At 46.5% G+C, this 24,159-nt stretch overlaps 1 protein-coding gene across 5 annotated transcripts in view; it reads left to right on the top strand.

Moving 5' to 3' along the window:
• LOC120046789 (rhotekin-like) overlaps positions 1-24,159 on the top strand; it is a 137,471-nt gene that overhangs the window by 71,736 nt on the left and 41,576 nt on the right. For all 5 annotated transcript variants that reach the window (XM_038992546.1, XM_038992339.1, XM_038992478.1 and 2 more), the window contains exons 2-3: positions 21,672-21,871; positions 22,037-22,098. In XM_038992546.1, the coding sequence (XP_038848474.1) occupies positions 21,672-21,871; positions 22,037-22,098 (262 nt within the window). The remainder of the gene's footprint in view (positions 1-21,671; positions 21,872-22,036; positions 22,099-24,159) is intronic.

The raw sequence follows: 24,159 nt of genomic DNA, 5'->3' as shown, positions 1-24,159 counted from the left end.
AAACTTCATCAGATGACAGTCTGATAACATATTTATTGTATAGCATATGTTTTGTTCGAAAAATTTGCATATTTCAGGTATAAATCATAGTTTACATTTCAGCTACAATCAGAAATTGCACCGAAAGCAGCCATAATATTTACAGACACCAACGTCAAATACCTAATTACTCATCATAAAACATTTCTGAAAAATACATAGTGTACAGCAATTGAAAGACAGGCATCTTGTGATTCCAGACAATATTTCCGATTTATTAAATGTTTTACAGCGAAAACAAAATGTAGCGCTATATTAGCGTAGCCACAATAGCCAGAAACACTTGGGCGCCCACGACCAGTTCACATGCACGACAGATATTAGAAATAGCATCATAAAATGTTTCTTACTTTTGGTGATCTTCCGTCAGAATGTTGGACAAGGTGTCCTTTGTCCAGAACAGTCGTTGTTTTGATCTGGAACGGCAAATATCCCTCTTCATTTAGCATGGGCACTTGCCAAGTGGCACGGATCACTCCAACGTCAACAAAGTCAGAGAACGGAACACGGCAAAACTCCCGAAAAAATTTCAATAATCTGATTAAACTATATTGAAAAAACATACGTTACGATGATATGGTCACATGTATCAAATAAAATCTAAGACGGAGATGTTAGTCGTCCATAACGGGAGCAAAACAGAAGGCATATCCATGTCCTCTTTCGGGCGCTCCAGAAACAGGAAGTGGACGGTCACGTCAAAGAAATAGCTTTTATTCCACCTCAGACCAAGATAAACACAAAATTTCTTCTCTCACAGCCTCTTGACACCCAGAGGAAGGCGTATGAAGTGTACGTAGACTCTTACGTATCATGACCATGTATAGGCAGGAAGTTGAACAGAGCATATATTTCTGACATTCCACTTCCTGGTCAGGAAAAGTGCTGCAGAATGAGTTCTGTTTCACTCAGAGAAATAATTCAAACGGTTTTAGAAACTAGAGTGTTTTCTATCCAATAGTAATAATAATATGCATATTGTACGAGCAAGAATTGAGTACGAGGCCGTTTGAAATGGGCACTATTTAACTGGCTACTCAATACTGCCCCTTGCAGCCATAACAGGATATACACTCCCCTCAAAAGTTTGCGGTCACTTAAAAATGTCCTTGTTTTTGAAAGAAAAGCACATTTTCTGTCCATTAAAATAACATAAAATTGATCAGAAATAGAGTGTAGACATTGTTAATGTTGTACATGACTATTGTAGCTGGAAACGGCAGATTTTTAATGTAATATCTACATAGGCGTACAGAGGCCCATTATCAGCAACCATCACTCCTGTGTTCTAATGGCACGTTGTGTTAGCTAATCCAAGTTGATCATTTTAAAAGGCTAATTGATCACAGAAAATACTTTTGCAATTATGTTAGCACAGCTGAAAACTGTTGTTCTGATTAAAGAAGCAATAAAACTGGCCTTCTTTAGACTAGTTGAGTATCTGGAGCGTCAGCATTTGTGGGTTCGATTACAGGCTCAAAATGGCCAGAAACAAATAACTTTCTTCTGAAACTCGGCAGTCTATTCTTGTTCTGAGAAATTAAGGCTATTCCATGCAAGAAATTGCCAAGAAACTGAAGATCTCATAGAACGCTGTGTACTACTACCTTCACAGAGGAGTGGGAGGCCCCAGTGCACAACTGAGCAAGAGGACAAGTACATTAGCGTGTCTAGTTTGAGAAACAGACGCCTCACAAGTCTTCAACTAGCAGCTTAATTAAATAGTACCCGCAAAACACCAGTCTCAACGTCAACAGTGAAGAGGCGACTTCGGGATGCTGGCCTTCTAGGCAGAGTTGCAAAGATAAAAGCCATATCTCAGACTGACCAATGAAAAGATTAAGATGGGCAAAAGAACACAGACACTGGACAGAGGAACTCTGCCTAGAAGGCCAGCAACCCGGAGTCGCCTCTTCACTGTTGACATTGAGACTGGTGTTTTGCAGGTAGTGACTCCAAACTTTTGAACGGTAGTGTATATTTTATATAATTGCAAGAAATGTACTTTAAAATGTAAATTTTTCTCTCCACCGTCAAGAGATGGCCCACTAAAAAATTGTATGCAAGGTGGGGGGGCTCCCCAACCAAATCTCGGTTAGGGCCCCCAAAAGGCTAGAGCCAGCCCTGCATGTAAAACATTTACTATTTGGTATTTTATATTTGCTTACTGCGCACAGTATTGAGGCGAAATGTTGTCACAGATGATAGTCAATTTAATGTTTTCCAAACATACCTCAGATTATCCTTTATTTAAACAGAGTCCAGGCAATGACCGTTTCAGACCCTCACAAGCACCGACTGTCACACAGTCTCCACACGGTAAATTAACGATGATGTAATCTTGAAACGTTATTCGCTTGAGCAATGGAAATTCGGCGAGGATAGAGAAAAGAGGGGGAGGAGGAAGAGATTTAGCAGGGATTTGTGTTACAGTACTGTCGTGGCACAGTAAGCCTAGCTGTGGACTCATGCGCTGTAAGAAAACAACGTACCTTTGCTTTAACACAGGCGATTTGAGTCATATGGGATCTGTCACTATTTCAAAACCACTGTGGAATCGGACGCACATGCATTGTATTTATTTTGGATATCATTTTCCATAGTGGGCAGCTATAGCTACAGTCAGCAACGGATTTGACAGACGCGAAACCTTATACTAAAACCTTGCTCCCGCCTGCTTTCTCGGGTGTGCACACCCGCCTCTTCAGCCACCTCCCCCGATGGTCCTCCCTGCGGCCAGTCTATACCCGCCCGGTGCTGGAGAGCGAGTCGGAGGGGCTAGCCTACTGATGACAGCGCAGAGATGAGCTTGGGCAGATGAATGCCACATTCACCACTGGTCCTGCGCGAGCCAGGGATATCCGGTTTTGGTGAACGGACTATAGTGATCACACAACACACTGCAGTGGGCTACATACAACCTTTCTGAAGATACTTGGATATTCTGTAAATTGATTGATTTATGTATGTCTTGAGGAATCTGTTTTCTGGGTGTGCGGGTTGTTTGGCACGTTGCGTGTAGCCTGTTAGGCTGTTGCGTAAGCGTGTTGCCGGTTTGGAGACTTGAAGAGTGTACATCTTTCAATCATGGCCGGCATGAATAACTCAAACAATCAGCAGGTAAGTGTGCTGGCTTTACGTTGATCTAAGTAAATAGGTAATTTATTTTTTCATAGGTGTTTCTAGTGGTAATGTTGACATGCTTTAATTTAGAGACTATTTGATCTAGGCTACATAGGAATTGTGCGTCCTTCTGCCATAAAATCATCACAACAGTCTGTCATGACATAAATACATGTGACAAGTCCACTTGTAGTAGCTCATTGTACAGCAGGGAAAGTACATTGTTAAAAGTCGTGCCATTTTTATGGCGAAACCCTGTGGGGACAAGGAGAGCGCATGACATACTTTATGCCATCATGACCATGAACGAACAGTTCTCTGTGGTGACATTGAACGCATGCTAGATTATTCTCTACAAATTGACATTAGTCAAAGACACACACATTCTTTGGCTGTGGCATAGCTCTCATCTGGTTGAGTCACAGGGTAGATGGGGTGTGATTTGGGATAGTCTGATGTTCTGTGGGACATTAGGAGACATTGTCTTTCAACTTCTGAGAAGTGGGACAATGCAGCCACTGTGCTTTTTAATGACGTTTCAGTCATCAATACATTTCCAGACTGTGGAGAGCTTCTGTCAGAGTATTGTAGCAGTGGCCTGAATCTCTGTCCATTTCTCTGGTACCACACTGACTTTGATAAAGGACAAGATCATCTGTATTTGGACCTGTCTTATCATATACAATGTCAATGTCAACTTGTGTTGTTCTATGTGCTGGGCTCCAGGCACATGCCAGCATCACTGAAGCGCTGCTGCAGCAGACAGATGTTTGAGCCTGATGGTGTGTGACCGCTCTTCTGAGGACTGTCTAGTACTCCTTCCTGTCGTGTGTGTGTGTGCGTGTGCACGCTTGTGTGCATGTTTGTTGCCTATACGGATGCGTTGTAGTCTAATATGGAAAAGGTCACTTGCGTTGTGACACAGAGGCTGCGACAGCCAGTCTCTCTTTTATATATTTTAATTCTAGGAATCTCTCTACATCTCCATTCCCTGTCATTACTAGTCACAGAGACAGACATACTCTTATCATTAAATCTAAAAAGGTCATCATGCTAGTTTCAGTAGAGATCTCTTTTTGCGTTAGTGTAATGATAGGCCTACAGTCTGTGTACATGTGATTCCTCTGCTTTCCACAATCAATATAGTCACTGCAGAGGAGCAGAATGCAGTAACATCCTGTCTCTCTCTCTCTCTCTCTCTCTCTCTCTCTCTCTCGCTCTCTGCTCGGCTTCAGCTGTAAAGGTCAGGACATGTTTCTTCTGTCTTTCACAAAGCTGTCATTGTGACTCTGCCTCTGGCCATCTAGGCCAGCGCAATATCATAGCTCCTGTCCTGGGGGTTAAAGACCGTGACACAGGTATGATGTTGTAGGACTCCTGTCCTGGGGGTTAAGGACCGTGACACGGGTATGATGTTGTAGGATTCCTGTCCTGGGGGTTAAAGACTGTGACACAGGTATGATGTTGTAGGACTCCTGTCCTGGGGGTTAAGGACCGTGACACGGGTATGATGTTGTAGGACTCCTGTCCTGGGGGTTAAGGACCGTGACACAGGTATGATGTTGTAGGACTCCTGTCCTGGGGGTTAAGGACCGTGACACAGGTATGATGTTGTAGGACTCCTGTGCTGGGGGTTAAGGACCGTGACACGGGTATGATGTTGTAGGACTCCTGTCCTGGGGGTTAAAGACCGTGACACAGGTATGATGTTGTAGGACTCCTGTCCTGAGGGTTAAGGACCGTGACACGGGTATGATGTTGTAGGACTCCTGTCCTGGGGGTTAAGGACCGTGACACGGGTATGATGTTGTAGGACTCCTGTCCTGGGGGTTAAAGACTGTGACACGGGTATGATGTTGTAGGACTCCTGTCCTGGGGGTTAAGGACCGTGACACGGGTATGATGTTGTAGGACTCCTGTCCTGGGGGTTAAGGACCGTGACACGGGTATGATGTTGTAGGACTCCTGTCCTGGGGGTTAAGGACCGTGACACGGGTATGATGTTGTAGGACTCCTGTCCTGGGGGTTAAAGACTGTGACACGGGTATGATGTTGTAGGACTCCTGTCCTGGGGGTTAAGGACCGTGACACGGGTATGATGTTGTAGGACTCCTGTCCTGGGGGTTAAGGACCGTGACACGGGTATGATGTTGTAGGACTCCTGTCCTGGGGGTTAAGGACCGTGACACGGGTATGATGTTGTAGGACTCCTGTCCTGGGGGTTAAAGACTGACACAGGTATGATGTTGTAGGACTCCTGTCCTGGGGGTTAAGGACCGTGACACAGGTATGATGTTGTAGGACTCCTGTCCTGGGGGTTAAAGACTGACACAGGTATGATGTTGTAGGACTCCTGTCCTGGGGGTTAAGGACCGTGACACGGGTATGATGTTGTAGGACTCCTGTCCTGGGGGTTAAGGACCGTGACACGGGTATGATGTTGTAGGACTCCTGTCCTGGGGGTTAAAGACTGACACAGGTATGATGTTGTAGGACTCCTGTCCTGGGGGTTAAAGACTGTGACACAGGTATGATGTTGTAGGACTCCTGTCCTGGGGGTTAAGGACCGTGACACAGGTATGATGTTGTAGGACTCACAATTCTCTAGTCGGCACTGGAGCTAGTAGGGGCCATTTCTCTTTGTGTGTGTGTGTGTCCTTGAAGTTATTGTCGAAGGAAGAAAGTGAGAACCAGAGAGGAAGAGGTGAAGTGAGAGATTTTGGGCCCAGTGATCCCTATCTTTTCCAGCAGGTGAGAGATTTGAGTTTTCGCTCATCAAGCCTGTATGGCTTATTTGCTACGTGTGGCTTATTTGATTAATGATTAGGTTCTTACGAGCGTACTGATATAGTTAGGACGCATGACATCCTGGCAACTTTGTGAAGAAAAAACAAATATAGGAGTTGTCTGGTCATCACTAGTTACCACAGCCACAAAGTCATAAACCTTGCCTATTTCTGCCATTTCTCTTCTCAAAATGTGATTTTAATTGTAACCTTAACCACACTGCTAACCTTATGCCTAACCTTCAATTAAGCAAAAAAAGCTAAATATTTGTTTTCATTAATTTTTAAGATACAGACAATCTTAACGTTGGCCCCTTGTGCCTTTTCTTCACATGCGTTATCTGGCCTCTCATTGGCTAGAGTGGTCCCACCTGATCTTGCCTCCTCCTGGGTGCCTTCCATTTTTGAAGACATTGCTTTCGTTGTTAGAGCGGCCACTACAGTATCGGGTCAATGTAATTGATCATCTGTGTGAGAACCGAGCCACACACATTCCACATGCTCAGTCAATAGTGTACCCTTTTTACCTCACATTCAGACATCAAATGCATCCTTTACTCCTTTACTCACACACATATATACACACGTGCGCACACACACACACACACACACACACACACACACACTGTTGCAGCTCACACAAAATAGTACTGTTCTCTGAGATGCATCCCAACCTTGACTCCTATGACTCATCTCCCTTAGTTCTCTCTGTCCTGTCTTGTTTTAAGAAGCGGCGAATCATTCTGGTTGGTTTGTCCTGATGAGCTGCAGGGTGCCTCCTACGAGCCTGTTGAGAGAGGAGATGCGGAAGAGGGATGGAGGAGAGATGGAGAGCAGTATATTTTTAGACAGTCAAAGTGATGGATGTCTCTGCAGGGGGATATATTTATGTGTATGTAGATAGACTCCAGCAGCCAGACAGGTAATGCAGTGTGGCAGGCATCTCTCGCAGCAGACAGGAACCAGTCAGTCATTTATATAGGCTGTCTGTCAGGCCCTCATATGGCCTACCTGTTTAGTGGGAGAACAGTTCACGATGATCAGTGTTACACTGCTCTATGTCTGATTGGAAGGTGTGTGTGTTTTACCACACTCCACACTTATGTCACACTGCTTTGCTTTCTCCTGCCAGATCATTATTAGATTGTGTGTGTTAATGAAGTTACTCTTGTGTTTTTGTTGTGATTAGTGGTGAGAACAGACACACAGACTTACGCATACTCCTCTTACACGATTCAGCTTGGATACACGTGCATGCCTTCTCACTCTCATACACACACACACACACACACACACATAAGATGAGATGGAGAGACACTTTTACTCAGTGTGTGTATATAGGAGGTATGTGTGTGTGTGTGAAGGAGAAAGACCCAGAGGGATCCTCCTAGCCACCCTTGCAGCCTGCTCCAATGCGTAGAATGTGAATCAGCCACGGCGAACAGATTCTGTTAGACATCCGAGTCAGCAGTCAACAACAGGCGGCGGGGGTGTATTTTCACCTGAAAACCATTGCTAAGGCTAACCGCTGAGGCTAAGTCAACTCCAACATGAACGTTAACATTTGTTCCAGACCATAAAATATATGTTTGTCTGCAGTCTGGCTAGTCAGACAGTGTGCTTCTCAGAATAACACTTCACCACAAATCTCCTCACAATGTGGAGAAACAGGGCCTTGTCTGGCTCCGGGGTTTCTCCCAGCCTGGAGAAACAGGGCCTCGTCTGACTCCGGGGTATCTCCCAGCATGGAGAAACAGGGTTTTGTCTGGCTCCGGGGTTTCCCCCAGCCCGGAGAAACAGGGCCTTGTCTGGCTCCGGGGTTTCCCCCAGCCTGGAGAAACAGGGCCTTGTCTGACTCCGGGGTTTCCCCCAGCCTGGAGAAACAGGGCCTTGTCTGACTCCGGGGTTTCCCCCAGCCTGGAGAAACAGGGCCTTGTCTGACTCCGGGGTTTCCCCCAGCCTGGAGAAACAGGGCCCTGTCTGACTCCGGGGTTTCCCCCAGCCTGGAGAAACAGGGCCTTGTCTGACTCCGGGGTTTGGGGCCATTTCCCGCAGGCTGGTGTACATGTCCTTATAGTAGCAGATGTTGGAGTGGTGTGGGTGGGTGTGTTGTCTGTGGGACCCCTGCAGTCCTGGTGTGTGACTGGCTGGTCTGGAGGACAGAGAAGATGATGGACAGACCGACTCGCATGTCCCAAACTAATTTCCTCTCTCGCTCCCTCTGTTTGGCTGTCTGTTTGGGTCTCATTCGCCCTCTCAATGTATTTTGCATGCATGTACAGACAGATGTAAACACACTGACAAACAGACACATATAAATGTATTTGCTTTCCTGCAAGTAGGCCTATTCATATTAATTTGGGTAAGGATGAGATGGAAAGAGAGGGAGAGAGGGGGGAGAGAAGGGAGAGAGAGCAGGAGAGAGGGGGGAGAAGGGAGAGAGAGCAGGAGAGAGGGGGGAGAGAGAAAGAGACTCTCTTAATGGAGCTCATCTTGCAACTATGCACTTTTGCAACTTTTACTTAACACATGAATATGAGGTGGCAGGTGTCCTAGTGGTTAGAGCGTTGGGCCAGTAACCGAAAGGTTGCTGGATCAAATCCCTGAGCTGACATGGTACATGTCTTTTTTTTTTTTAAGCCACATTAAAAAGGATTACCTACACATACTGACCAGCTCATGTTATAGACAGAAGCGAGCTACATGGCTGACCAATCCGAACTCATCTCTCGGGAAGGCCAGCCCATCCATTATCTCAGGCAATCATGTCTAGCGGGAAGGTTCTTGACTTTTTCCGTGGCTCAACCAACTAGGCTTGTAATATAAACAATGTATTCGTATTTAAAGGTGGCATACAAGTTTGTTATTAAGGCACATGAAAGTAAACATGTTCAAGAAGGCATTTCTGTCCAAAAAAATGGTTAATGTTCAAATGGCTCTCCTGTGAAGTAGTGACGCGCGACATATGCCTAGTTTCCTGAAACGAGTCACATATATGATGATGAACACTGTCCCCTTAATGTCCCGTGAGGCTCAGTTGGTAGAGCATGGCGCTTGCAATGCCAGGGTTGTGGGTTTGATTCCCACGGGGGACCAGTACGGGGGGAAAAAGTATGAAAATGTATGAACTCACTACTGTTCTGGATAAGAGTGTCTGCTAAATGACAAAAATGTAAATGTAATGTTATGACAAGGTGGCAGAGCCAATGGTCCTGCTCACAACATCACCACAAGCATCTTCTACCTGCTATCTACTTCTATGTCTAGACTGTGTGTGTGTGTGTGTGTGTGTGCCGCAGTGGCATTTCTAAATAAGGCAGCAGCAGTGCAGTGACGTTAAGTCAGGGTGTGTTTGGTGTGTTTGGGTATGCATGTTTTGGATGTGTGGTCTATGTGTAGTCACCCAGGGTCCAAGGTCCCCCAGCAATGTCTGCTGGAATTCTATATTAGGGGAGGGTTAGAGTGGGAGGGTTAGGGGGGAGGGTTAGAGTGGGAGGGTTAGGGGGGAGGGTTAGAGTGGGAGGGTTAGGGGGGGTTAGAGGGGGGAGGGGGTTTAAGGGCCAGTTAGGCCGGCTCATCTGATTTAGCCCTGATTTCCTCATCCAGCTTCAGACACAGAGAAAAGCCCCGGATTAGAGAGTGCCACCAGCAGTGTGGGTGTGACTGTGTGTGGGGTGGGGGGTGGGGGGGTGTATGTATGTGTGCCTGTCTAAATGTGGTTCTTTGTGTAAATGTACAGACCCCACTTGTGGTGCCTATCTCTTTCTGGCACACCATGTCCTCTCCCCCTCCCTCTCCCCCTCTCTCCCCCTCTCATCCCTCCTCTCTTCTACAGCAGATTCCTCTCTCTGTATCGTAGCTGTCTCTCTCTCGCGCTGTCTCTCTCTCTCGCGCTGTCTCTCTCTCGCTCTGTCTCTCTCTCGCTCTGTCTCTCTCTCGCGCTGTCTCTCTCGCTCCGTCTCGCTCCGTCTTTCTTCAATTGAATTCCAGGGTGAAGAGAAGAATCAAAGCGGTCTCGTTGAGAGAGATCATAGCAGACTTTGATCAGGGTCTTACCTAGGCCTCTCTTAACAGTTCCTCTCTTTTTCTTCCGTTAGCTTACAGGAAAAGCCAGCTAATCAGTTAATGAGCCAGCCCTCTGAACATGTGTAGTAGTCAGTGGCTTTGTTCCAACCTATAATATAACACTGCCAAGAACTGGGCCTTTTCTACTGTCTATTATGCTTGTGTGTGTATAGGCACCCTGCTGTGCGTAATGGTTTGTGTGTGTAATTAATTTCCTCTTGCAGCTCCCAGACAGTCAGTTCTGCCAATCATTCTCATTAGAGTTTTTCCCATTTCTGTTGGATTAGCAGACGATGGAATGTCATGGAGTTAGGGCTGGGCGATATGGCCCAAATATCATATTTAAATATAACCTTTATTTAACTAGGCAAGTCAGTTAAGAACCATTTCTTATTTACAATGACGGCCTACCGGGGCACAGTGGGTTAACTGCCTTGTTCAGGAGCAGAACGACAGATTTTTAGCTTGTCAGCTCGGGGATTCGATCCAGCAACCTTTCGGTTACTGGCCCAATGCTCTAACCATTAGGCTACCTGCCAGCCGTCAATTAAAAAGACGGTATGATGGTATTTGATGGTATTTTGTTTTTGAATAACAAAAGTTCTACATTTGCTTAATGCGTGACCCTAGGGTGGCAACACATACATTCTAAGTCATTTTAATGGGTCTTTCTCCATTCTGATTGTTTTATACTGTTCAATTTCAACTCCCCCCCAAAATCTGCATTTTCATAAATTTCTGTATTTCCTGCACCAATTTTCCACACAGGGCTGCATGATATGGGCAAACAGGCCTTATTTTTAACCAAATCTTGCAATTGCAATTTGACTTGCAATTTAGAGCAAAAACACTTAGGTGAACTGTTGGAATCATGGAAATAGAATGATTATTCTAGTTCTACAAGTAGAATATAATAGTAGCCAGCTAACTAGCGTTTATCATTAGCGGCTAGCACGATTTAGGCAAAACTTGCTAAGACAAACTAGCCGTTTTGCTGAGGTAAGAAACACAAACTAATAGTGTAGTTATAGAACGCTAGTGGATTTATATTAAGAAGCAGAGTGGAAACAGCATCAACATTGTTGCATGTGCTGCATTGGCCAGGCAGGCTGAACATGTCTCGTGGTCGAGGACCAACAAATGCACTCCTTGAGTGACGGGGCGGGGCTAGGTATGTGTGGAAAGCGGCATGGAGAAAGAGCGGGGAGAGATGACTCAAGGAGCGAAGTAAGCTATAAGAATGGATGTTACACACGGCGTATCACATTTAGCAAACATTCAAATACCGTTTATAGAAGGTAAAGTAAAAATCCAAACTGGTCCGTGCATCAATACCGGTATATCGTAAAATAAGGTATACCGCCCAGCTCTAAGTGGAGTATAGACTCTCATTTGATCAGATTTGGCCAACGTGAGTTCAGGCTTATCTCAATTGTAATCATCCTCACACCTTTCACTCACTGGTTAGTGAGGTAGCAGCTAGTTCTCCCAAGGAATCCTGCTTGGTTTCTGTGGGTGCATCTCAATAGTCTAGTGGTTTCCTCTCCTTGGGTCCTTCACTTCATTTACAGTGATCTGGGAAAATGGGGTAGGTGAAAGCTGTATGTTACCATTACAGAGTAGTAACCTGCAGTTCATATACAGTGATCTGGGAACATGTGCTTATTTATGCCCTAGTGTGGTTTGGTCTGTATGTAACAGTACTCTTCTTGCGTTGTGTACAATCAATCCTCGACACGAACTCCAACGCGTAGCACCAGTCATGGAGATTTATTCTGATAGGAACAGCACAAAATTGCACGTCATGCAATGCACGGCTCACCATCCAACTCTGCACTCACGCACTGTACAAAATATATGAACCCCCCCCACCAGACACAGTAAGTTGCTTGCTAGTACTGGCGGGAATTCTTTACAACAAAATGCACAACCAATATTCTCAAAAAAACACTGCATCTTATGTGTGATGTTCGAATAACATTTACAAACAGATTGATATAAATTGTACATTTAAATCATCACTTGGGAGTATAAAAATCATTTTTGACGTACAGTGGTTTGCAACCAACAACTTACCGCTGGTTTGGTGCTTGTTCACTGGGACGATTCTAACTGAAACATCCCCCCTCGTAAGCAAGCTACGCAAACCAGCCAATAAGATGCCATGTTGAGTAGATGAAGGCAAGGCAAAACTAAAACCAAAAACCCATTGGCTTAACAATAAAGTGGCAAGGGGAATCACCAATATAACCCTGTTACATGTACTCACCGTTTCGTAAATTTACTCTCTATGGGTCTGCTGTGTGCTGAGATCACACACAGACGCACACACACACATAGGCACAAATGCACACACACACACACACACACACACACACACAGATGCAGACAAACACACAGATTGCCGACTCCAGCGTTAGTATTCTGTTGCACACTAGCAATAATATGAAGAAAGTCCAAGGCACCAACATCTTAGCCAAGTCTGTGTCTCAATGCTGGTTTTGATGAAGGACTGAACGTTTTCCATATTACTCTCATCTTCTTGTCCTACTGTGTCTCTTATCTCCAGCTACGTGATGTTGATGCAAGGCCTGATCCAGCTGAGACACGGGTTTATAGCCAAACAGGAATCTAATCAAATAGCATCTGGAGTTAAACCTCTCCAGGATTGGTGGGTCCCCCTCGGGACGGTTGAGCTAGCGTAGGCTGTGATTAGCATGAGGTTGGTGGGTCCCCCTCGGGACGGTTGAGCTAGCGTAGGCTGTGATTAGCATGAGGTTGGTGGGTCCCCCTCGGGACGGTTGAGCTAGCGTAGGCTGTGATTAGCATGAGGTTGTAAGTAACAAGAACATTTTCCAGGACATATACATATCTGATATTGGCAGAAAGCTTAAATTATTGTTAATCTAACTGCACTGTCCAATTTACAGTAGCTATTATAGTGAAAGAATACCATGCTATTGTTTGTGCAAGAGTGCACAGTTATGAACTTAAAGTTATTAATTAACCAATTAGGCACATTTGGGAATTCTTGATACAACATTTTGAACAGAAATGCAATAGTTAATTGGATCTGTCTAAAACTTTGCACATCACTGCTGCCATCTAGTGGCCAAAATCTAAATTGCGCCTGGGCTGGAATAATACCTTATGACCTTTCTCTATGATGATGGTACAAAAAAACAAATGTTTTTTTCTTTGTATTATCTTTTACCAGATATGATGTTATATTCTCCTACATTCATTTCACATTTCCACAAACTTCAAAGTGTTTCCTTTCAAATGGTGTCAAGAATATGCATATCCTTGCTTCAGGTCTTGAGCTCAGATTTGGGAATGTCATTTTAGGTGAAAATTGAAAAAAAGGGTCTGGAGGTTTTAACTCTCTGAATGTGCACGCCAATGAATTAATTCGGTAAATTCAGAATTCAGTATCTTCTCAGATTAGCCTTTTAGTCACACCTTAAAACCTGAGCCTTGAGGACACTTTATGAGGTACAAGTGGTACTAGGCCTGTGTAATTGATAACAAACCAAGTTAATCTCAGTTCATGAGGGTGAGTCTGTGCTAGAAGGTCTTAGTGAGTCTGTAAGCAGGGCTTGGCTGCCAGTCTCTACTCTTAACGAATGAGCTTGTTATTGTGAAGCTCTTAGGCACTTTCCTTTCACCCTGGACAGGCTTGGTCTCCTCAAACTAAACCCTCACACACATGCAAATACACATTCACATAGGGCTGGGTGATATGGCCTAAAATCAGATTTTTTAAATTATTATTATTTTTTTTTACTAGTGGGCGATTCACGATATATATCTAGATTAAAAAAAAAAAAAAAAAAAAACTTTTTTTCTAAATAAGCTTTGTTGTATAATTAAAGGTCAATACACTGCATTTCAAACAGTCAGCAATGATCTAATGAATTCAGGGCTTGTAAAATGATATCTAGGCTAAATATAAACCTTCCAAAACCATCAGACCCACTAATAATGGCATTATTTTTTTTTTATTATTTTTTTTTAAACATTTTATCCCCTTTTCTCCCCAATTTTCGTGGTATCCAATCGCTAGTAATTACTATCTTGTCTCATCGCTACAACTCCCGTACGGGCTCGGGAGAGACGAAGGTCGAAAGCCATGCGTCCTCCGAAGCACAACCCAACCAAGCCGCACTGCTTCTTTAACACAGCGCGCCTCCAACCCGGAAGCCAGCCGCACTAATGTGTCAGAGGAAACACCGTGCACCTGGCCCCCTTGGTTAGCGCGCACTGCGCCCGGCCTGCCACAGGAGTCGCTGGAGCGCGATGAGACAAGGATATCCCTACCGGCCAAACCCTCCCTAACCCGGACGACGCTAGCCCAATTGTGCGTCGCCCCACGGACCTCCCGGTCGCGGCCGGCTGCGACAGAGCCTGGGCGCGAACCCAGAGACTCTGGTGGCGCAGTTAGCACTGCGATGCAGTGCCCTAGACCACTGCGCCACCCGGGAGGCCCATAATGGCATTATTTTATCAAAATTGTTTAACCTGCTTATTTGTAGTAATCACTGATCAGGCTTTCAAGTCTGTCTATAAAAATTACCTTTTTGTTACAAATTTAACCAGAATTCTGGACAATGCACATGGACTAATAATCACCAACTTCTGGTTGCAGGCATTATAGAAAATTAACACAGGTCTCGTGAGTAGCCAGATCATATTTATTTTTTAAAGTCAAGCCAAAGATCTGTTCAACATTTTGGGAGTTGATACATAAAAAGGGTATCGTTACAAATGTTAAGTTCTCCTCTATTACAGTGAAATAATGTGTGTCGGTTTCCATATGGCCGATTTTATGTCGGACCAAACCTCCGATTCAAATAGCGAGTTGAAACTGCTTGTTGTCAGAGAGGAAGAAGTGGTCTCTTTGTTGTTGTGAATGGCAGGGAAAGGGGCTTGGTGTCTGTGCGAGTGGGAAGGTGCACAGAAGAAGTGAAGGAGACGAGACCAAAACAACAGAACGCTCATAAAAACTGGGAAAAAATACTCACCTTAATTATTGCGATACCGACCGCGATAAAGGCATTTGAAACATCACGCTAAAACATTCCTACTCTCACACACGCATGCACCCATGCCACCATGACCCTCACCAACCCCCAGCTAGTAGTGTACTCTTTCATAGAGCTGGACCCATGAATCCCACCGACCCCCAGCTAGTAGTGTACTCTTTCATAGAGCTGAACCCATGAATCCCATCGACCCCCAGCTAGTAGTGTACTCTTTCATAGAGCTGGACCCATGAATCCCACTGACCCCCAGCTAGTAGTGTACTCTTTCATAGAGCTGGACCCATGAATCCCATCGACCCCCAGCTAGTAGTGTACTCTTTCATAGAGCTGAACCCATGAATCCCATCGACCCCCAGCTAGTAGTGTACTCTTTCATAGAGCTGCACCCATGAATCCCACTGACCCCCAGCTAGTAGTGTACTCTTTCATAGAGCTGGACCCATGAATCCCCCCGACCCCCAGCTAGTAGTGTACTCTTTCATAGAGCTGAAATCATGAATCCCACCGACCCCCAGCTAGTAGTGTACTCTTTCATAGAGCTGAAATCATGAATCCCACCGACCCCCAGCTAGTAGTGTACTCTTTCATAGAGCTGAAATCATGAATTCCACCGACCCCCAGCTAGTAGTGTACTCTTTCATAGAGCTGAACCCATGAATCCCACCGACCCCCAGCTAGTAGTGTACTCTTTCATAGAGCTGAACCCATGAATCCCCCCTGACCCCCAGCTAGTAGTGTACTCTTTCATAGAGCTGAACCCATGAATCCCACCGACTCCCAGCTAGTAGTGTACTCTTTCATAGAGCTGAACCCATGAATCCCACCGACTCCCAGCTAGTAGTGTACTCTTTCATAGAGCTGGACCCATGGAAAGTTTGCTATGTAGAATTCCTAGGCTGTATCTCTGCTCCAGATAACACACATGCACACACACACACACACATATATAATCACATCCTCTTTTTCTGTCCACACACACCGCTCCCCTCTGAGCTGGGGCCCAGCTGCACTGGAACACTCAGTGCCTTTGTGTGAGAACAGCTGGCAGCAGTCACGCGCTATGTCGTTGATTTGATTTGATACTCCCCCGACAAACACATATACACACACACACAGTCGCACGTATGCCTAAAGCCGTCCATTCCCACTGGGCACAGACATCAATTAAACGTCTATTCCATGTTGGTTCAACGTAATTTCGTTGACGGGCCGCTCCCAGGTGGTGAGAGTAGGAAACAACATCTCCACTCCGCTGATCCTCAACACTGGGGCCCCACAAGGGTGCGTTTTCAGCCCTCTCCTGTACTCCCTGTTCACCCATGACTGCGTGGCCTTGCACGCCTCCAACTCAATCATCAAGTTTGCAGACGACACTACAGTGGTAGGCTTGATTACCAACAACGATGAGACAGCCTACAGGGAGGAGGTGAGGGCCCTCGGAGTGTGGTGTCAGGAAAATAACCTCACACTCAATGTCAGCAAAACAAAAGAGATGATCGTGGACTTCAGGAAACAGCAGAGGGAGCACCCCCCTATCCACATCGACGGGACAGCAGTGGAGAAGGTGGAAAGTTTTAAGTTCCTGGGTGTACACATCACGGACAAACTGAAATGGTCCACCCACACAGACAGCGGGGTGAAGAAGGCACAACAGCGCCTCTTCAACCTCAGGAGCCTGAAAAAACGTGGCTTGTCACCAAAAACCCTCACTAACTGTTACAGGTGCACAATTGAGAGCATCCTGTCGGGCTGTATCACCGCCTGGTACGGCAACTGCACCGCCCACAACCACAGGACTCTCCAGAGAGTGGTGTGGTCTGCACAACGCATCACCGGGGGCAAACTACCTGCCCTCCAGGACACCTACAACACCCGATGTCACAGGAAGGCCAAAAATATCATCAAGGACAATATCCACCTGAGCCTGTTCACCCCGCTATCATCCAGAAGGCGAGGTCAGTACAGGTGCATCAAGCTGGGACCTAGAGACTGAAAAACAGCTTCTATCTCAAGGCCATCAGATTGTTAAACAGCCATCACTAGCACAGAGAGGCGGCTGCCTACCTACAGACTTGATATCATTGGCCACTTTAATAAATGGAACACTAGTCACTTTAATAATGCCACGTTAAGAATGTTTACATATCTCACATTACATATCTCATATGTATATACTGTATATTGTATACTACAGTATCTATTTTATACTATCTATCTATCTTAGCCGCTCTGTCACTGCTCATCCTTATATTTTATTCTTATATATTATTACCCCATTCCTTTACTAGATTGTGTGTATTAGGTTTTGTTGTGGAATTGTTAGATATTACCTGTTAGATACTGCTGCACTGTCAAATCTAGAAGCATAAGCATTTCACTACACTCACTACACAATAACATCTGCTTACCATGTGTATGTGACCAATAAAATGTGATTTGATTTGAAATGACGTGAGAACAAAGTTGATTCAACCAGTGTGTGCCTTGTGGGTTGTTTGTGGATAGTTGATTACATTTGCTGGTTCTGTTCAGTGCTATATGTATTGGGACAAACCCTCTGGTTCTTCCACCATTAGACCACTGCAGATTCCGTTCAGGCCCTGGTGATTTCAGCACTCTAGCTGTAGACTGGGAAACACACTCAGACCGGAGGGAGAAGTCTGTGCCTTGAACCGGACCGTGGTTGAACTGCTTTGCCACTGCGTTGCTATCGTTAATGGAGGTACGCAAATACCCCAACGAGGCATTTTTTAGGCATTAGTTCCGCGTGGTTACAGGGTTAATTCCGCGTGGTTACAGGGTTAATTCCGCGTGGTTACAGGGTTAAAACAGAAACAACTCAAAGGGTTAAGTTGAGGTATTCATTCCAAGTGGTTATAATTAAGAACAACATGCTGTTTCCACCAACTATCAACCATCAGGAGTTGGCGTTCAGTGCTGGGAAATCATTTTTATTGTTTCTGCAGAGGATGGCATATATCGATGTTCTCAGGACCTTATCAAACAGCGTCTATTTTTAGTGATCAGGCTGAAGGAGTGCACAGTAATGAACTTGAAAGGTTATTAATTAACCAATTAGGCACATTTGGGAATTCTTGATAGAAAATGTTGAACAAAAATGCAATGGTTAATTGGATCTGTCTAAAACTTTGCACATACACTGCTGCCATCTAGTGGCCAAAATCTAAATTGCGCCTGGGCTGGAATAATACATTATGGCCTTTCTCTTGCATTTCAATAATGATGGTACAAAAAATCTAATGTTTTTTTCTTTGTATTATCTTTTACCAGATCTGATGTTATATTCGCTTACATTCATTTCACATTTCCACAAACTTCACAACCTCCCCCCCCCCCAGTTAATGCCTTGCCTCCTAACCCATGGTGCCAGAACCAAAGTGTCCAGGGGTACTAGGACACCTGGGGTACTTGGCCCATCCATAGGGGCTACTTGGCCCTTCCATAGGGAGTACTTGAAGAATAATGAGACCAAAATCTAACTGGTAAAATGCACATGAAAGTGTACTTTAGGCGTACTCCAGGTAGAGCAACATTTTGTTGGTGGTACAGTAACCGAAAAAAGTTGAGAACCACTGTCATACTTGAAAAAGACATTGGTTTTGGGTGATTATTATAATTTGTTTGTATATTTGCATCTGGTGGAATTTGTGTTTGTGTGTATGTGTTAGCATAGGCTATGTCTCTGTGTTTGTGTGTATGTGTTAGCATAGGCTATGTCTCTGTGTTTGTGTGTATGTGTTAGCATAGGCTATGTCTCTGTGTTTGTGTGTATGTGTTAGCATAGGCTATGTCTCTGTGTTTGTGTGTATGTGTTAGCATAGGCTATGTCTCTGTGTATGTGTTAGCATAGGCTATGTCTCTGTGTATGTGTGTATGTGTTAGCATAGGCTATGTTTGTGTGTATGTGTTAGCATAGGCTATGACTCTGTGTTTGTGTGTTAGCATAGGCTATGTCTCTGGGTATGTGTTAGCATAGGCTATGTCTCTGTGTTTGTGTGTATGCGGGATGTATAGACTAACAGAAAGTCAGAGGCTGTTACTTTGTGCATGTCTTGAAACTAAGGTGTGTATGCTTGCAAGTGTATGTTTACGTGTGACAAGCTTGCGTGTGTATGTGAAGGAGAAAGAGAGCCCATGTGTTGTGTGTTAATGACAGTCTGCTGATGTGCGTTCCTCTCGCCCCTCATGATCATATACCACAGCTACCTTGGGCCTCTCTTAGTTCTGGCCCTCCCTCCCTCCCTCCCTCTCCTGGCCCTGCCTCTCCCTCTCCTGGCCCTGCCTCTCCCTCTCCTGGCCCTGCCCCTCCTTCGCTCCCTCCCTCTCCCTCTCCTGGCCCTGCCCCTCCCTCTCCTGGCCCTGCCTCTCCCTCTCCTGGCCCTGCCTCTCCCTCTCCTGGCCCTGCCCCTCCTTCGCTCCCTCCCTCTCCTGGCCCTGCCTCTCCCTCTCCTGGCCCTGCCCCTCCTTCGCTCCCTCCCTCTCCCTCTCCTGGCCCTGCCCCTCCCTCTTCTGGCCCTGCCTCTCCCTCTCCTGGCCCTGCCTCTCCCTCTCCTGGCCCTGCCCCTCCTTCGCTCCCTCCCTCTCCTGGCCCTGCCTCTCCCTCTCCTGGCCCTGCCCCTCCTTCGCTCCCTCCCTCTCCCTCTTCTGGCCCTGCCTCTCCCTCTTCTGGCCCTGCCTCTCCCTCTCCTGGCCCTGCCTCTCCCTCTCCTGGCCCTGCCTCTCCCTCTCCTGGCCCTGCCCCTCCTTCGCTCCCTCCCTCTCCCTCTCCTGGCCCTGCCCCTCCCTCTTCTGGCCCTGCCCCTCCCTCTCCTGGCCCTGCCTCTCCCTCTCCTGCCCCTGCCCCTCCTTCGCTCCCTCCCTCTCCCTCTCCTGGCCCTGCCTCTCCCTCTCCTGGCCCTGCCCCTCCTTCGCTCCCTCCCTCTCCCTCTTCTGGCCCTGCCCCTCCCTCGCTCCCTCCCTCGCCTACCCCTGCCCCTCACTCCCTCCCTCTCCTGGCCCTGCCCCTTACACTCTCTCTCTCTCTCTCTCTCTCTCTCTCTCTCTCTCTCTCTCTCTCTCCTGGCCCTGCCCCTTACTCCCTCCCTCTCTCTCTCTCCTGGCCCTACCCCTCGCTCCCTCCCTCCCTCTCCTGCCGTTGATTTTGCTAATTTATTAAAAATAAAAAAACTTAAATCACATTTACATAAGTATTCAGACCCTTTTATCATTACTTTGTTGAAGCACTTTTGGCAGCGATTACAACGTCAAGTCTTCTAGGTTATGATGCTACAAGCTTTGCACACCTGTATTTGGCGAGTTTCTCCCATTCTTCTCAAGCTCTGTCAGGTTGGATGGGGAGCGTCGCTGCACAGCTATTTTCAGGTTTTTCCAGAGATTTTCCATCGGGTTCAAGTCTGGGCTCTGGCTCGGCCATTCAAGGACATTCAGAGACTTGTCCTGATGCCACTCCTGCGTTGTTCGGCTGTGTGCTTAGGGTCGCTGTCTTGTTGGAAGTTGAACCTTCGCCCCAGTCTGAGTTCCTAACCTGCTCCAGAGCACTTTTCATCAAGGATCTCTCTGTACTTTGCGCCTTTCATCTTTTCCTTGATCTTGACTAGTCTCCCAGTCCCTGCCACTGAAAAACATCCCCACAGCATGATGCTTCCACCACCATGCTTCACCGTAGGGATGGTACCAGATTTCCTCCAGACATGACATTTGGCATTCAGGCCAAAGAGTTCAATCTTGGTTTCATCAGACCAGAGAATCTTGTTTCACTGGTGCCTTTCGTGTGCCTTTTACTGAGGAGTGGCTTCTGTCTGGTCACTCTACCACAAAGGCCTTATTGGTGGAGTCCTGCAAAGATGGTTGTCCTTCTGGAAGGTTCTCCCATCTCCACAGAGGAACTCAGGAGCTCTGTTAGAGTGATCATCGGGTTCTTGCTCACCTCCCTGACCAAGGCCCTTCTCCCCCGATTGCTCAGTTTGGCTGGACTGCCAGCTCTAGGAAGAGTCTTGGTGTTTCCAAACTTCTTCCATTTAAGAACGATGGAGGCCACTGTGTTCTTGGGGACCTTCAATGCTGCAGAAATGTTTTGGTACCGTTCCCCAGATATGTGCCTCGACACAATCCTGTCACAGACAATTCCTTCGATCTCATGGCTTGGTTTTTGCTCTGACATGCACTGTCAACTGTGGGATCTTATATAGACAGGTGTGTATGTTAAATGATTAAGCATCTTGGTGTCTGCGTGCCGGAGGGGAGGCAGAAGGGCGTAAGGGCATATTTACAACTTCTTCCTGACTACTCTATGCCCCGACCGACCCACGCCTCACCGCACAGAGACACCAGAACACTTTCAGGGATACACTCCACTAATGGGCCCACGAGAGAGAGAGAGACACACACACACACACACACACACACACACACACACGTTTGCCCTCTCTCTCCCATAAACACAAACGCTCTTCTTCACAGTCATTGTCACATTTAAATTGAACTGTCACACTTACCCTCTTGTTACAGTCTCACTCCACACTCAAAGACCAACCCTGTTCCAGTCAGTAAAATGTCCTAACCCATCTCTCCCTCCCTCTCTCTCTGCCTGCAGGACAGTAACATCCAGAAGAAGATAGACCATGAGATCCGGATGCGTGACGGGGCCTGTAAGCTGCTGGCTGCCTGCTCCCAGAGAGACCAGGCCCTAGAGGCCTCCAAGAGCCTGCTCACCTGCAACATCCGCATCATGGCCTACATGTCAGAGCTGCAGAGGATGAAGGAGGCCCAGGTCATGCAGAGGGTCGCACTAAGGTCAGAGGGTAAACGGGCAAGGCAAGGGGGCGGGGTAGGAACTTAGAGGCGCATAAATGGAGGTATACCCATAGGGTGAAGGGTTTAATGTGTTCTAAGTGTGCAATTGAGCAGGGTTTACAATTAGAATTTCCGTTGTCATCCTCTTCTTTCTGTCTCTACTAGGTCATCGGATGCAGGGCCCACGGACGACAGACTACCCTGTAAAGGAAAGGTGGCCATCTCAGGTAGGCCCCAGGTGTGTGTGTGTGTGTGTGTGTGTGTGTGTGTGTGTGTGTGTGTGTGTTTACCTATGTAAAGGAAAGATGCATGTCTACCCAATAGCAGAGCTTCATGTAGTCCACTTCATCAGCCCCAGGCCCTGACACCCTGTCTCATCTCCTATTATGCCATGCATATGCTGTCCGTCATGCTGAGGGGGGCAGGCTCATGATAAGCAAGATCGTCTCTGGGTCTCTTAGCCACCCCCCAAGGAGGACCCCGCACTAGGGAGGGGTGAGGGTATGTGGGTTATGGAAAGGGGTGAATTTAAAGGGTGAGTGGGATAAGGGGTTAGGCTGGGTGTAAGGGGGGAGAGGGAGGACTGGGTTTGGGGGGAGAGGGAGGACTGGGTTTGGGGGGAGAGGGAGGACTGGGTTTGGGGGGAGAGGGAGGACTGGGTTTGGGGGGAGAGGGAGGACTGGGTTTGGGGGGAGGGAGGACTCGGTTTGGGGGAGAGGGAGGACTCGGTTTGGGGGGAGAGGGAGGACTGGGTTTGGGGGGAGAGGGAGGAATGGGTTTGGTGGGGAGAGGGAGGAATGGGTTTAGGGGGGGATGGGTTTGGGTTTGGGGGGAGAGGGAGGACTGGGCTTGGGGGGAGAGAAGGAATGGGTTGGGGGGGATGGGTTTGGGGGGAGAGGACTGGGCTTGGAGGGAGGACTGGGTTTGGGGGGAGAGAAGGAATGGGTTGGGGGGATGGGTTTGGGGGGAGAGGGAGGACTGGGCTTGGGGGGAGAGGGAGGACTGGGCTTGGGGGGAGAGGGAGGACTGTGTTTGGGGAAGAGAAGGAATGGGTTGGGGGGGGGGAATGGGTTTGGGGGAGAGGGAGGAATGGGTTTGGGGGGATAAGGAATGAAGGGGTGAGGATGACGTTAGGGGGGGAGGGAATGAGGGGGTGAGGATTTAAACATTTTATTGTTTAAAGAAATTATGCAAAAGAGATGGCAAACAAGTTATGCTGCTCAGCTGATTGGTTGACATATTGTCAATGGAGAAATGTTGTGACTAAACTTAACACAAAGAAAAATAACTTGTATTACCAAATAAAGATAAATTACATAAAACACAATGGAAAAATACTTTGGAGTACCTTAAATGATACCATGGGCAGAAAACCTAATTAATCTCCATCGTTCATTGAAGGTGATGGGTCATTTATAACAAAACCTTTCGATATTGCCAATCATTTCAATGACTATTTCACTACTAAAGTGGAAACACTCAGACATGAAATGACAACATTGAACAGTGAACCATCATATTTTTGTATAAAAGATCTAATAATGAAAGAAGAGGATTGCTGTTTTTATTTTGGTCAAGTCCGTGTGGGAGAGGTGGAAAAGCTATTGATGGGAAACTGTTGAGAATGGTAGCAGACTGTGTTAAAATATACTCAGCAAAAACAGAAATGTTCCTTTTTCAGGACCAAGTCTTTCAAAGATAATTTGTAAAAATCCAAATAACTTCACAGATATTCATTGTAAAGGGTTTAAACACTGTTTCCCATGCTTGTTTAATGAACCATAAACAATTAATGAACATGCACATGTGGAATGGTCGTTAAGACACTAACAGCTTACAGACGGTAGGCAATTAAGGTCACAGTTATGAAAACTTAGGACACTAAAGAGGCCTTTCTACTGACTCTGAAAAACACCAAAAGAAAGATGCCCAGGGTCCCTGCTCATCTGTGTGAACGTGCCTTAGGCATGCTGCAAGGAGGCATGAGGACTGCAGATGTGTCCAGGGCAATAAATTGTAATGTCTGTACTGTGAGACGCCTAAGGCAGCGCTACAGGGAGACAGGTTTGACAGTTGATCGTCCTCACAGTGGCAGACCACGTGTAACAACACCTGCACAGGATCGGTACATCTGAATGTTACACCTGCCGGATGGGTACAGGATGGCAACAACAACTGCCCGAGTTACACCAGGAATGCACAATCCCTCCATCAGTGCTCAGACTTTCCGCAATAGGCTGAGAGAGGCTCAACCGAGGGCTTGTAGGCCTGTTGTAAGGCAGGTCCTC

The sequence above is a fragment of the Salvelinus namaycush genome, chromosome 1, assembly GCF_016432855.1.
Source record: "Salvelinus namaycush isolate Seneca chromosome 1, SaNama_1.0, whole genome shotgun sequence".
Lineage (NCBI taxonomy): Eukaryota > Metazoa > Chordata > Actinopteri > Salmoniformes > Salmonidae > Salvelinus > Salvelinus namaycush.
Note: the sequence above shows the minus strand (reverse complement) of the source record. Positions and strands in the feature narration are given on the sequence as shown.